The following is a 12,225-nucleotide window of genomic DNA, read 5'->3' as shown; positions in this document are numbered from 1 at the left end:
CTCTAAAGCACCCGAGAGCGTTTTTTTCGATGCCAACCTAACCAGAGTGACGGGAGCGGCACAATTCAGAAAAAGCGCTCAGCTCGCCGAGAAAATGCGATTTAAGCAATAAATTTAAAAATGCTTATAAAACATAAACCAAACGTTGGAGGTGGTCATTTCTTCATGCACAGTGATAAACTCGGCACTCTAAAGCACCCGAGAGCGTTTTTTTCGATGCCAACCTAACCAGAGTGACGGGAGCGGCACAATTCAGAAAAAGCGCTCAGCTCGCCGAGAAAATGCGATTTAAGCAATAAAACTAAAAATGCTTATAAAACATAAACCAAACGTTGGAGGTGGTCATTTCTTCATGCGCAGTGAATAACTCGGCACTCTAAAGCACCCGAGAGCGTTTTTTTCGATGCCAACCTAACCAGAGTGACGGGAGCGGCACAATTCAGAAAAAGCGCTCAGCTCGCCGAGTGTTATGTATTGACTTGGAAGTGTTGTTTCTCGTTTGCATATTGCATTGTTTGGTATGCTCTACTTTTTGTTGCCCTTCTCCGTGCGGTGTGGTGTGATTGGTCAGCGGATGAATATCATTGTGATGAGGCTTGTTCAGGAAATAAAAACACGCTAACAAAAGTAACGTGAATCTGTGCTCTTTACAAAGGTTATGTAAGAGAATAAACATAACAAAATTGGCGACGAGACTTAAAAAGGACCCTACAAATGCGGAGGAGGAACGGACACAAGTGAATAGTGCTTCATGGACTTGGTTGTGAGGACGTAAGTTTCGTCTGCTCGCCCCGGATTCTGCTCTGATCAAGCTAGCCGGAGGTGAGGACGGGTGTCGCTCAGGACCAAGGTAAAAGTGAACGGACGCCAAGAAAAGTGAAAAAAATGTCCGGAATCTTGGGAAATATGGACATATTTGACAGTTCGGTAGAAGACTGGACAACTTATGTGGAAAGAGTTGAGCAGTACTGCCTAGCTAATGAGATACAGGACGAAAGAAAAGTAGCTGTCCTACTCAGTGTCATGGGCGCCAAAATGTATAACTTACTCCGTAGCCTGGTCGCCCCAGCTAAACCGGCAGACAAAACATTTGATGAAATAATGCAGATAATGAAAAGTCATCTAAACCCAGCTCCATTGGTGATTGCTGAGCGCTTTAGATTTCACAAGAGAAACCAGTCAAGGACGGAGACGGTGTCAGAGTACATCGCAGAACTGAGGAAACTGGCCGAACACTGTCAGTTCAGAGACGGACTTTCAGATGCTCTGAGGGACAGGTTCGTGTGCGGGCTGCACAACGAGAGCATTCAGAAACGGCTTTTGACGGAGGACAAACTCACCTTGCAACGAGCAGTGGAAATAGCTGTTTCAGCGGAGACAGCAGCAAGGGATGCGACGGAGCTTCAAGGTAAAAACGCAGCCACAAGCTCTGTGTTTAAACTGCACACCAAACGGCATAATACCAAAGCAAAGCCCTGTTTCAGATGCGGTAAACAGTCACATGACCCCGCAGAGTGTTGGTTTAAGGATAAAGACTGCCGACAATGTGATAGAAGAGGGCACATACAGAAGATGTGTAAATCAAAGTACAGTAATGCAAAAGATAAACACAATATAAGAAAAGGACAAAAATTGCACAAAGTAGCACAGACAGATTCTGACAGTTCAAGTGAGGAAGAATTGGCTTGTTTAGGGCTGTGTGCTACAGAAGAGAATGACGGTGATGTGATTTGGCTGACACCAAAAATTAATGGAGTGCCATTAAAAATGGAACTGGACACAGGGTCAGCACTGTCGATCATATCATTCAACGACTACAAGAAAATGTTCCCAGACACTAAACTGTCACGCACCAGTGTAAAACTGAAGACATACACAGGAGAAAAGGTTGCACCACTGGGAAAACTCAAAGTGAAAGTGAAATACAGAAACCAAAAGTGCAATCTTGAGCTGTTCGTCCTTAAAGAGGGAGGTGTACCACTATTTGGTCGTAGATGGCTACGACAAATCAAGCTTAACTGGCATGAAATAAAGTCCATGCACATAGCCTCCAAACAGCTCACAGACATGAAGTTAACTGAGATACTGGATAAACATGCACATGTGTTCAGCGAAGGCATAGGAACAATGAAACACATCAAAGCACGTCTCGAGCTGGAAGAAGGTGCAAAAGCAAAGTTTCATAAAGCACGCCCTGTTCCATATGCGCTACGCCCAAAAGTTGAAGCTGAGCTGCAAAATCTCATGGATCAAGGAATAGTATCCAAAGTGGACTGGTCTGAGTGGGCTACACCAATCGTACCTGTTGCCAAGAAATCTTCAGACAAAGTGCGCATTTGTGGTGATTTCAAAGTAACTGTTAACCCTGTCATGCATGCAGACCAGTATCCACTCCCTCGCATCGATGACATTTTTGCATCTCTAGCAAATGGTGAGCACTTCACAAAGATTGACCTCGCACAAGCATATCTACAGATGGAAATGGATGAAAGTTCACGCAAGTACCTCACCATAAATACTCACAAAGGACTATACCAATACAACCGGCTTGTATTTGGTATTACAAGTGCCCCTGCGATATGGCAACGTGCAATGGACCAAGTGCTACAAGGAATCCCAGGTACTCAATGTTACTTGGATGATATTATTGTTACTGGTTGGGACAAAGATTCACACTTGCAAAACTTGAATGCAGTTCTAACAAAACTGGAAGAATATGGTCTAAAAGCAAACAAAAAGAAATGTGAGTTTTTCAAGGAGTCCATTGAGTATTGTGGACACAAAATAGACAAGCACGGACTTCACAAAACGCAGGACAAAATTGAAGCTGTAGTAAAATCTCCACAACCAGAAAATGTCAGCCAGTTACGCTCATTTCTTGGCCTTGTTAACTATTATCACAAGTTTTTGCCAAACCTTTCCACTGTGCTGCACCCACTGAATGCACTACTGCACCAAAAGGCAAAGTGGGACTGGACTAGAGACTGTGAACAGGCATTTACAAAGGCAAAGGAACTCGTTATTTCAGACAAGGTGCTCACACACTTTGATCCAAAGCTTCCCCTATGTCTAGCCTGTGACGCTTCACCTTATGGCATTGGTGCAGTTCTATCTCACAAAATGACTGATGGCTCTGAACGCCCCATTGCCTTTGCATCACGCTCTTTATCACCAGCAGAGCGTAATTATGCACAGATTGACAGAGAAGCTTTAAGCTTAGTGTGGGGTGTTAAGAAGTTTAACCAATACCTGTATGGAAAACACTTCATGCTGATTACAGATCACCAGCCTCTTGTTTCCATTTTCAGTCCAAAGAAAGGTGTTCCTGCTATGGCTGCCGCTCGTTTACAACGTTGGGCTCTCTTTCTTGGAGCACACACCTATACCATAGACTATAAAGGGACAAAACTACACGGAAATGCTGATGGTCTCTCTCGCCTTCCTCAACCACTGACAGAGAAGGCTACTGATCCTGCTTTAAATCTTCACATGCTGCAAATGGAACCACTTCCGGTGACTTGCGCTCAAATAAGCAAAGAAACAAGAAACGACCCTCTGCTATCTCGAGTGTATGACTTAACTGTTAATGGCTGGCCAATGCATGCAGATACTGAACTTAAGGACTATTTCACCAGAAAAGACCAACTTACTGTGTCCCAAGGATGTGTCCTGTGGGGGTCACGCGTTGTTGTACCTCCCAAACTGCGATCCAAAGTTCTAAACTCGCTGCATGATGGGCACATGGGGGTAGTTAAGATGAAAAGTCTTGCTAGAAGTTATGTGTGGTGGCCTGGCCTTGACAACCAAATTGAAACTCTGGTCAAAACATGCAGAGGATGTCACCAGACTCAGCGCTCACCTCAGATTGCCCCTGTCCACACTTGGGAATGGCCTGTTGCCCCATGGCAACGCATTCACATTGACTATGCTGGACCTTTCATGGATCACATGTTCCTTATTGTGGTCGACGCTCATTCAAAATGGCCCGAGGTTTTCACTGTAAAGAAAGCAACTACAACTGTAACAGTGAACCAGTTACAGATGCTTTTTGCACGTACAGGATACCCTCTTCAGCTTGTAAGTGACAATGGTACCCAGTTTACTAGTGAGGAGTTTCAGATCTTCCTGAAAAGCAACGGAATAAAACACCTTACTTCTGCTCCTCACCACCCTGCAACGAATGGACTTGCTGAACGTTTTGTACAAACTTTCAAACAGTCGATGAAAGCCAGTAGGAGGGAGGAAGTTCCACTACAGCAGAAAATCGCCAACTTTCTGCTAGCCTACAGAAACACTCCACATACTACTACTGGACAGTCACCTGCAATGTTGTTCATGGGAAGAAACCTAAGATCTCGTTTAGATCTCCTGAAACCTGACATCCGAGAACATGTTTCAAACAGACAATGTTCACCAACTCAATTACAAAGGAAACTAAGATCATTTGACATCGGACAAAAAGTATTGGCAAGAGACTATCGTAACCAAGGCGACAAGTGGCAACATGCGGAAATTTTGACGCAAACTGGACCACTCTCATTCATATACAGTGAGTGTTGAGCCTAATGTCGTCTGGCGCAGACATGTTGACCAGCTTTTGGACGCATCACCTGGAAATGCCGCTACTCAAACTACGACACCTACTGACCCACAAAACCCTAAGGACAGTACTCCAGCCTCTGACATCACCCCTGAAGAAAACATGTCCACACCGGAGCTAATGGACATACACAAACCAATGACAAACCTACCTGATCCTCCTGGACGCAGATATCCTGAGAGGGTTCGCAAACCACCAGACAGACTTGATTTATAAATGTTGAAAAGAAACAAATGTTCTTTAAAAGAAAAAAAAAAAAAAGTTGTTAATATTTGATGTTGAAAATTGTTGTGAATTTTGAAATGCCTCTAAAAAGAAAAGTATACACTTAATAGCACATAGAAACATAGTACTATTATTTTTTTATTTGATGATTATTGGTGCATCTAAGCTGGAAGAGAGGAATTGTTATGTATTGACTTGGAAGTGTTGTTTCTCGTTTGCATATTGCATTGTTTGGTATGCTCTACTTTTTGTTGCCCTTCTCCGTGCGGTGTGGTGTGATTGGTCAGCGGATGAATATCATTGTGATGAGGCTTGTTCAGGAAATAAAAACACGCTAACAAAAGTAACGTGAATCTGTGCTCTTTACAAAGGTTATGTAAGAGAATAAACATAACACCGAGAAAATGCGATTTAAGCAATAAATTTAAAAATGCTTATAAAACATAAACCAAACGTTGGAGGTGGTCATTTCTTCATGCGCAGTGATAAACTCGGCACTCTAAAGCACCCGAGAGCGTTTTTTTCGATGCCAACCTAACCAGAGTGACGGGAGCGGCACAATTCAGAAAAAGTGCTCAGCTCGCCGAGAAAATGCGATTTAAGCAATAAAATTAAAAATACTTATAAAACATAAACCAAACGTTGGAGGTGGTCATTTCTTCATGCGCAGTGATAAACTCGGCACTCTAAAGCACCCGAGAGCGTTTTTTTCGATGCCAACCTAACCAGAGTGACGGGAGCGGCACAATTCAGAAAAAGTGCTCAGCTCGCCGAGAAAATGCGATTTAAGCAATAAAATTAAAAATGCTTATAAAACATAAACCAAACGTTGGAGGTGGTCATTTCTTCATGCGCAGTGATAAACTCGGCACTCTAAAGCACCCGAGAGCGTTTTTTTCGATGCCAACCTAACCAGAGTGACGGGAGCGGCACAATTCAGAAAAAGCGCTCAGCTCGCCGAGAAAATGCGATTTAAGCAATAAAATTAAAAATGCTTATAAAACATAAACCAAACGTTGGAGGTGGTCATTTCTTCATGCGCAGTGATAAACTCGGCACTCTAAAGCACCCGAGAGCGTTTTTTTCGATGCCAACCTAACCAGAGTGACGGGAGCGGCACAATTCAGAAAAAGCGCTCAGCTCGCCGAGAAAATGCGATTTAAGCAATAAAATTAAAAATGCTTATAAAACATAAACCAAACGTTGGAGGTGGTCATTTCTTCATGCGCAGTGATAAACTCGGCACTCTAAAGCACCCGGAGCGTTTTTTTCGATGCCAACCTAACCATAGTGACGGGAGCGGCACAATTCAGAAAAAGTGCTCAGCTCGCCGAGAAAATGCGATTTAAGCAATAAAATTAAAAATGCTTATAAAACATAAACCAAACGTTGGAGGTGGTCATTTCTTCATGCGCAGTGAATAACTCGGCACTCTAAAGCACCCGAGAGCGTTTTTTTCGATGCCAACCTAACCAGAGTGACGGGAGCGGCACAATTCAGAAAAAGTGCTCAGCTCGCCGAGAAAATGCGATTTAAGCAATAAAATTAAAAATGCTTATAAAACATAAACCAAACGTTCGAGGTGGTCATTTCTTAATGCGGAGTAATAAACTCGGCACTCTAAAGCACCCGTGAGCGTTTTTTTCCATGCCAACCTAACCAGAGTGACGGGAGCGGCACAATTCAGAAAAAGTGCTCAGCTCGCCGAGAAAATGCGATTTAAGCAATAAAATTAAAAATGCTTATAAAACATAAACCAAACGTTGGAGGTGGTCATTTCTTCATGCGCAGTGATAAAGTCGGCACTCTAAAGCACCCGAGAGCGTTTTTTTCGATGCCAACCTAACCAGAGTGACGGGAGCGGCACAATTCAGAAAAAGTGCTCAGCTCGCCGAGAAAATGCGATTTAAGCAATAAAATTAAAAATGCTTATTAAACATAAACCAAACGTTGGAGGTGGTCATTTCTTCATGCGCAGTGATAAACTCGGCACTCTAAAGCACCCGAGAGCGTTTTTTTCGATGCCAACCTAACCAGAGTGACGGGAGCGGCACAATTCAGAAAAAGTGCTCAGCTCGCCGAGAAAATGCGATTTAAGCAATAAAACTAAAAATGCTTATAAAACATAAACCAAACGTTGGAGGTGGTCATTTCTTCATGCGCAGTGAATAACTCGGCACTCTAAAGCACCCGAGAGCGTTTTTTTCGATGCCAACCTAACCAGAGTGACGGGAGCGGCACAATTCAGAAAAAGCGCTCAGCTCGCCGAGAAAATGCGATTTAAGCAATAAATTTAAAAATGCTTATAAAACATAAACCAAACGTTGGAGGTGGTCATTTCTTCATGCGCAGTGATAAACTCGGCACTCTAAAGCACCCGAGAGCGTTTTTTTCGATGCCAACCTAACCAGAGTGACGGGAGCGGCACAATTCAGAAAAAGTGCTCAGCTCGCCGAGAAAATGCGATTTAAGCAATAAAATTAAAAATACTTATAAAACATAAACCAAACGTTGGAGGTGGTCATTTCTTAATGCGCAGTAATAAACTCGGCACTCTAAAGCACCCGAGAGCGTTTTTTTCGATGCCAACCTAACCAGAGTGACGGGAGCGGCACAATTCAGAAAAAGCGCTCAGCTCGCCGAGAAAATGCGATTTAAGCAATAAAATTAAAAATGCTTATAAAACATAAACCAAACGTTGGAGGTGGTCATTTCTACATGCGCAGTGATAAACTCGGCACTCTAAAGCACCCGAGAGCGTTTTTTTCGATGCCAACCTAACCAGAGTGACGGGAGCGGCACAATTCAGAAAAAGTGCTCAGCTCGCCGAGAAAATGCGATTTAAGCAATAAAATTAAAAATGCTTATAAAACATAAACCAAACGTTGGAGGTGGTCATTTCTTCATGCGCAGTGATAAAGTCGGCACTCTAAAGCACCCGAGAGCGTTTTTTTCGATGCCAACCTAACCAGAGTGACAGGAGCGGCACAATTCAGAAAAAGTGCTCAGCTCGCCGAGAAAATGCGATTTAAGCAATAAAATTAAAAATGCTTATTAAACATAAACCAAACGTTGGAGGTGGTCATTTCTTCATGCGCAGTGATAAACTCGGCACTCTAAAGCACCCGAGAGCGTTTTTTTCGATGCCAACCTAACCAGAGTGACGGGAGCGGCACAATTCAGAAAAAGTGCTCAGCTCGCCGAGAAAATGCGATTTAAGCAATAAAATTAAAAATGCTTATAAAATATAAACCAAACGTTGGAGGTGGTCATTTCTTCATGCGCAGTGAATAACTCGGCACTCTAAAGCACCCGAGAGCGTTTTTTTCGATGCCAACCTAACCAGAGTGACGGGAGCGGCACAATTCAGAAAAAGTGCTCAGCTCGCCGAGAAAATGCGATTTAAGCAATAAAATTAAAAATGCTTATAAAACAATTAACCAAACGTTGGAGGTGGTCATTTCTTAATGCGCAGTAATAAACTCGGCACTCTAAAGCACCCGAGAGCGTTTTTTTCGATGCCAACCTAACCAGAGTGACGGGAGCGGCACAATTCAGAAAAAGTGCTCAGCTCGCCGAGAAAATGCGATTTAAGCAATAAAATTAAAAATGCTTATAAAACATAAACCAAACGTTGGAGGTGGTCATTTCTTCATGCGCAGTGATAAACTCGGCACTCTAAAGCACCCGAGAGCGTTTTTTTCGATGCCAACCTAACCAGAGTGACGGGAGCGGCACAATTCAGAAAAAGTGCTCAGCTCGCCGAGAAAATGCGATTTAAGCAATAAAATTAAAAATGCTTATAAAACATAAACCAAACGTTGGAGGTGGTCATTTCTTCATGCGCAGTGATAAACTCGGCACTCTAAAGCACCCGAGAGCGTTTTTTTCGATGCCAACCTAACCAGAGTGACGGGAGCGGCACAATTCAGAAAAAGCGCTCAGCTCGCCGAGAAAATGCGATTTAAGCAATAAAATTAAAAATGCTTATAAAACATAAACCAAACGTTGGAGGTGGTCATTTCTTCGTGCGCAGTGAATAACTCGGCACTCTAAAGCACCCGAGAGCGTTTTTTTCGATGCCAACCTAACCAGAGTGACGGGAGCGGCACAATTCAGAAAAATGGCTCAGCTCGCCGAGAAAATGCGATTTAAGCAATAAAATTAAAAATGCTTATAAAACATAAACCAAACGTTGGAGGTGGTCATTTCTTAATGGGCAGTAATAAACTCGGCACTCTAAAGCACCCGAGAGCGTTTTTTTCGATGCCAACCTAACCAGAGTGACGGGAGCGGCACAATTCAGAAAAAGTGCTCAGCTCACCGAGAAAATGCGATTTAAGTAATAAAATTAAAAATGCTTATTAAACATAAACCAAACGTTGGAGGTGGTAATTTCTTCATGCGCAGTGAATAACTCGGCACTCTAAAGCACCCGAGAGCGTTTTTTTCGATGCCAACCTAACCAGAGTGACGGGAGCGGCACAATTCAGAAAAAGTGCTCAGCTCGCCGAGAAAATGCGATTTAAGCAATAAAATTAAAAATGCTTATTAAACATAAACCAAACGTTGGAGGTGGTCATTTCTTCATGCGCAGTGAATAACTCGGCACTCTAAAGCACCCCAGAGCGTTTTTTTCGATGCCAACCTAACCAGAGTGACGGGAGCGGCACAATTCAGAAAAAGCGCTCAGCTCGCCGAGAAAATGCGATTTAAGCAATAAAATTAAAAATGCTTATAAAACATAAACCAAACGTTGGAGGTGGTCATTTCTTCATGCGCAGTGATAAACTCGGCACTCTAAAGCACCCGAGAGCGTTTTTTTCGATGCCAACCTAACCAGAGTGACGGGAGCGGCACAATTCAGAAAAAGCGCTCAGCTCGCCGAGAAAATGCGATTTAAGCAATAAAATTAAAAATGCTTATAAAACATAAACCAAACGTTGGAGGTGGTCATTTCTTCATGCGCAGTGAATAACTTGGCACTCTAAAGCACCCGAGAGCGTTTTTTTCGATGCCAACCTAACCAGAGTGACGGGAGCGGCACAATTCAGAAAAAGTGCTCAGCACGCCGAGAAAATGCGATTTAAGCAATAAAATTAAAAATGCTTAAAAAACATAAACCAAACATTGGAGGTGGTCATTTCTTCATGCGCAGTAATAAACTCGGCACTCTAAAGCACCCGAGAGCGTTTTTTTCGATGCCAACCTAACCAGAGTGACGGGAGCGGCACAATTCAGAAAAAGTGCTCAGCTCGCCGAGAAAATGCGATTTAAGCAATAAAATTAAAAATGCTTATAAAACATAAACCAAACGTTGGAGGTGGTCATTTCTTCATGCGCAGTGATAAACTCGGCACTCTAAAGCACCCGAGAGCGTTTTTTTCGATGCCAACCTAACCAGAGTGACGGGAGCGGCACAATTCAGAAAAAGTGCTCACCTCGCCGAGAAAATGCGATTTAAGCAATAAAATTAAAAATGCTTATAAAACATAAACCAAACGTTGGAGGTGGTCATTTCTTCATGCGCAGTGATAAACTCGGCACTCTAAAGCACCCGAGAGCGTTTTTTTCGATGCCAACCTAACCAGAGTGACGGGAGCGGCACAATTCAGAAAAAGTGCTCAGCTCGCCGAGAAAATGCGATTTAAGCAATAAAATTAAAAATGCTTATAAAACATAAAGGAAACGTTGGAGGTGGTCATTTCTTCATGCGCAGTGATAAACTCGGCACTCTCAAGCACCCGAGAGCGTTTTTTTCTATGCCAACCTAACCAGAGTGACGGGAGCGGCACACTTCAGAAAAAGTGCTCAGCTCGCCGAGAAAATGCGATTTAAGCAATAAAATTAAAAATGCTTATAAAACATAAACCAAACGTTGGAGGTGGTCATTTCTTAATGCGCAGTAATAAACTCGGCACTCTAAAGCACCCGAGAGCGTTTTTTTCGATGCCGACCTAACCAGAGTGACGGGAGCGGCACAATTCAGAAAAAGTGCTCAGCTCGCCGAGAAAATGCGATTTAAGCAATAAAATTAAAAATGCTTATAAAACATAAACCAAACGTTGGAGGTGGTCATTTCTTCATGCGCAGTGATAAACTCGGCACTCTAAAGCACCCGAGAGCGTTTTTTTCGATGCCAACCTAACCAGAGTGACGGGAGTGGCGCAATTCAGAAAAAGTGCTCAGCTCGCCGAGAAAATGCGATTTAAGCAATAAAATTAAAAATGCTTATAAAACATAAACCAAACGTTGGAGGTGGTCATTTCTTCATGCGTAGCGATAAACTCGGCACTCTAAAGCACCCGAGAGCGTTTTTTTTCGATGCCAACCTAACCAGAGTGACGGGAGCGGCACAATTCAGAAAAAGTGCTCAGCTCGCCGAGAAAATGCGATTTAAGCAATAAAATTAAAAATGCTTATAAAACACAAACCAAACGTTGGAGGTGGTCATTTCTTCATGCGCAGTGATAAACTCGGCACTCTAAAGCACCCGAGAGCGTTTTTTTCGATGCCAACCTAACCAGAGTGACGGGAGCGGCACAATTCAGAAAAAGTGCTCAGCTCGCCGAGAAAATGCGATTTAAGCAATAAAATTAAAAATGCTTATAAAACATAAAGGAAACGTTGGAGGTGGTCATTTCTTCATGCGCAGTGATAAACTCGGCACTCTCAAGCACCCGAGAGCGTTTTTTTCGATGCCAACCTAACCAGAGTGACGGGAGCGGCACACTTCAGAAAAAGTGCTCAGCTCGCCGAGAAAATGCGATTTAAGCAATAAAATTAAAAATGCTTATAAAACATAAACCAAACGTTGGAGGTGGTCATTTCTTAATGCGCAGTAATAAACTCGGCACTCTAAAGCACCCGAGAGCGTTTTTTTCGATGCCAACCTAACCAGAGTGACGGGAGCGGCACAATTCAGAAAAAGTGCTCAGCTCGCCGAGAAAATGCGATTTAAGCAATAAAATTAAAAATGCTTATAAAACATAAACCAAACGTTGGAGGTGGTCATTTATTCATGCGCAGTGAATAACTCGGCACTCTAAAGCACCCGAGAGCGTTTTTTTCGATGCCAACCTAACCAGAGTGACGGGAGCGGCACAATTCAGAAAAAGTGCTCAGCTCGCCGAGAAAATGCGATTAAAGCAATAAAATTAAAAATGCTTATTAAACATAAACCAAACGTTGGAGGTGGTCATTTCTTCATGCGCAGTGATAAACTCGGCACTCTAAAGCACCCGAGAGCGTTTTTTTCGATGCCAACCTAACCAGAGTGACGGGAGCGGCACAATTCAGAAAAAGTGCTCAGCTCGCCGAGAAAATGCGATTTAAGCAATAAAATTAAAAATGCTTATAAAACATAAACCAAACGTTGGAGGTGGTCATTTCTTCATGCG

The 12,225-nt window shown here is 42.9% G+C and overlaps 1 protein-coding gene across 2 annotated transcripts; it reads left to right on the top strand.

Moving 5' to 3' along the window:
• Positions 1-568: 568 nt before the first annotated feature.
• Positions 569-4,885, top strand: LOC133147296 (uncharacterized protein K02A2.6-like). 2 transcript variants are annotated; one of them, XM_061271290.1, is made up of 2 exons: positions 569-850; positions 1,161-4,885. In XM_061271290.1, exon 2 carries the CDS (start codon positions 1,573-1,575, stop codon positions 4,558-4,560), a length of 2,988 nt encoding a protein of 995 aa, XP_061127274.1. In that variant the 5' UTR covers positions 569-850; positions 1,161-1,572; the 3' UTR covers positions 4,561-4,885. The 2 variants fall into 2 exon arrangements, with proteins under 2 accessions (XP_061127274.1, XP_061127275.1); XM_061271291.1 differs by lacking the exon at positions 569-850 and having other exon boundaries at positions 857-1,408; positions 3,309-3,411.
• The last annotated feature ends 7,340 nt before the right edge of the window (positions 4,886-12,225 follow it).

The sequence above is a fragment of the Syngnathus typhle genome, unplaced genomic scaffold, assembly GCF_033458585.1.
Source record: "Syngnathus typhle isolate RoL2023-S1 ecotype Sweden unplaced genomic scaffold, RoL_Styp_1.0 HiC_scaffold_41, whole genome shotgun sequence".
NCBI classification, from domain to species: Eukaryota; Metazoa; Chordata; class Actinopteri; order Syngnathiformes; family Syngnathidae; genus Syngnathus; species Syngnathus typhle.
Note: the sequence above shows the minus strand (reverse complement) of the source record. Positions and strands in the feature narration are given on the sequence as shown.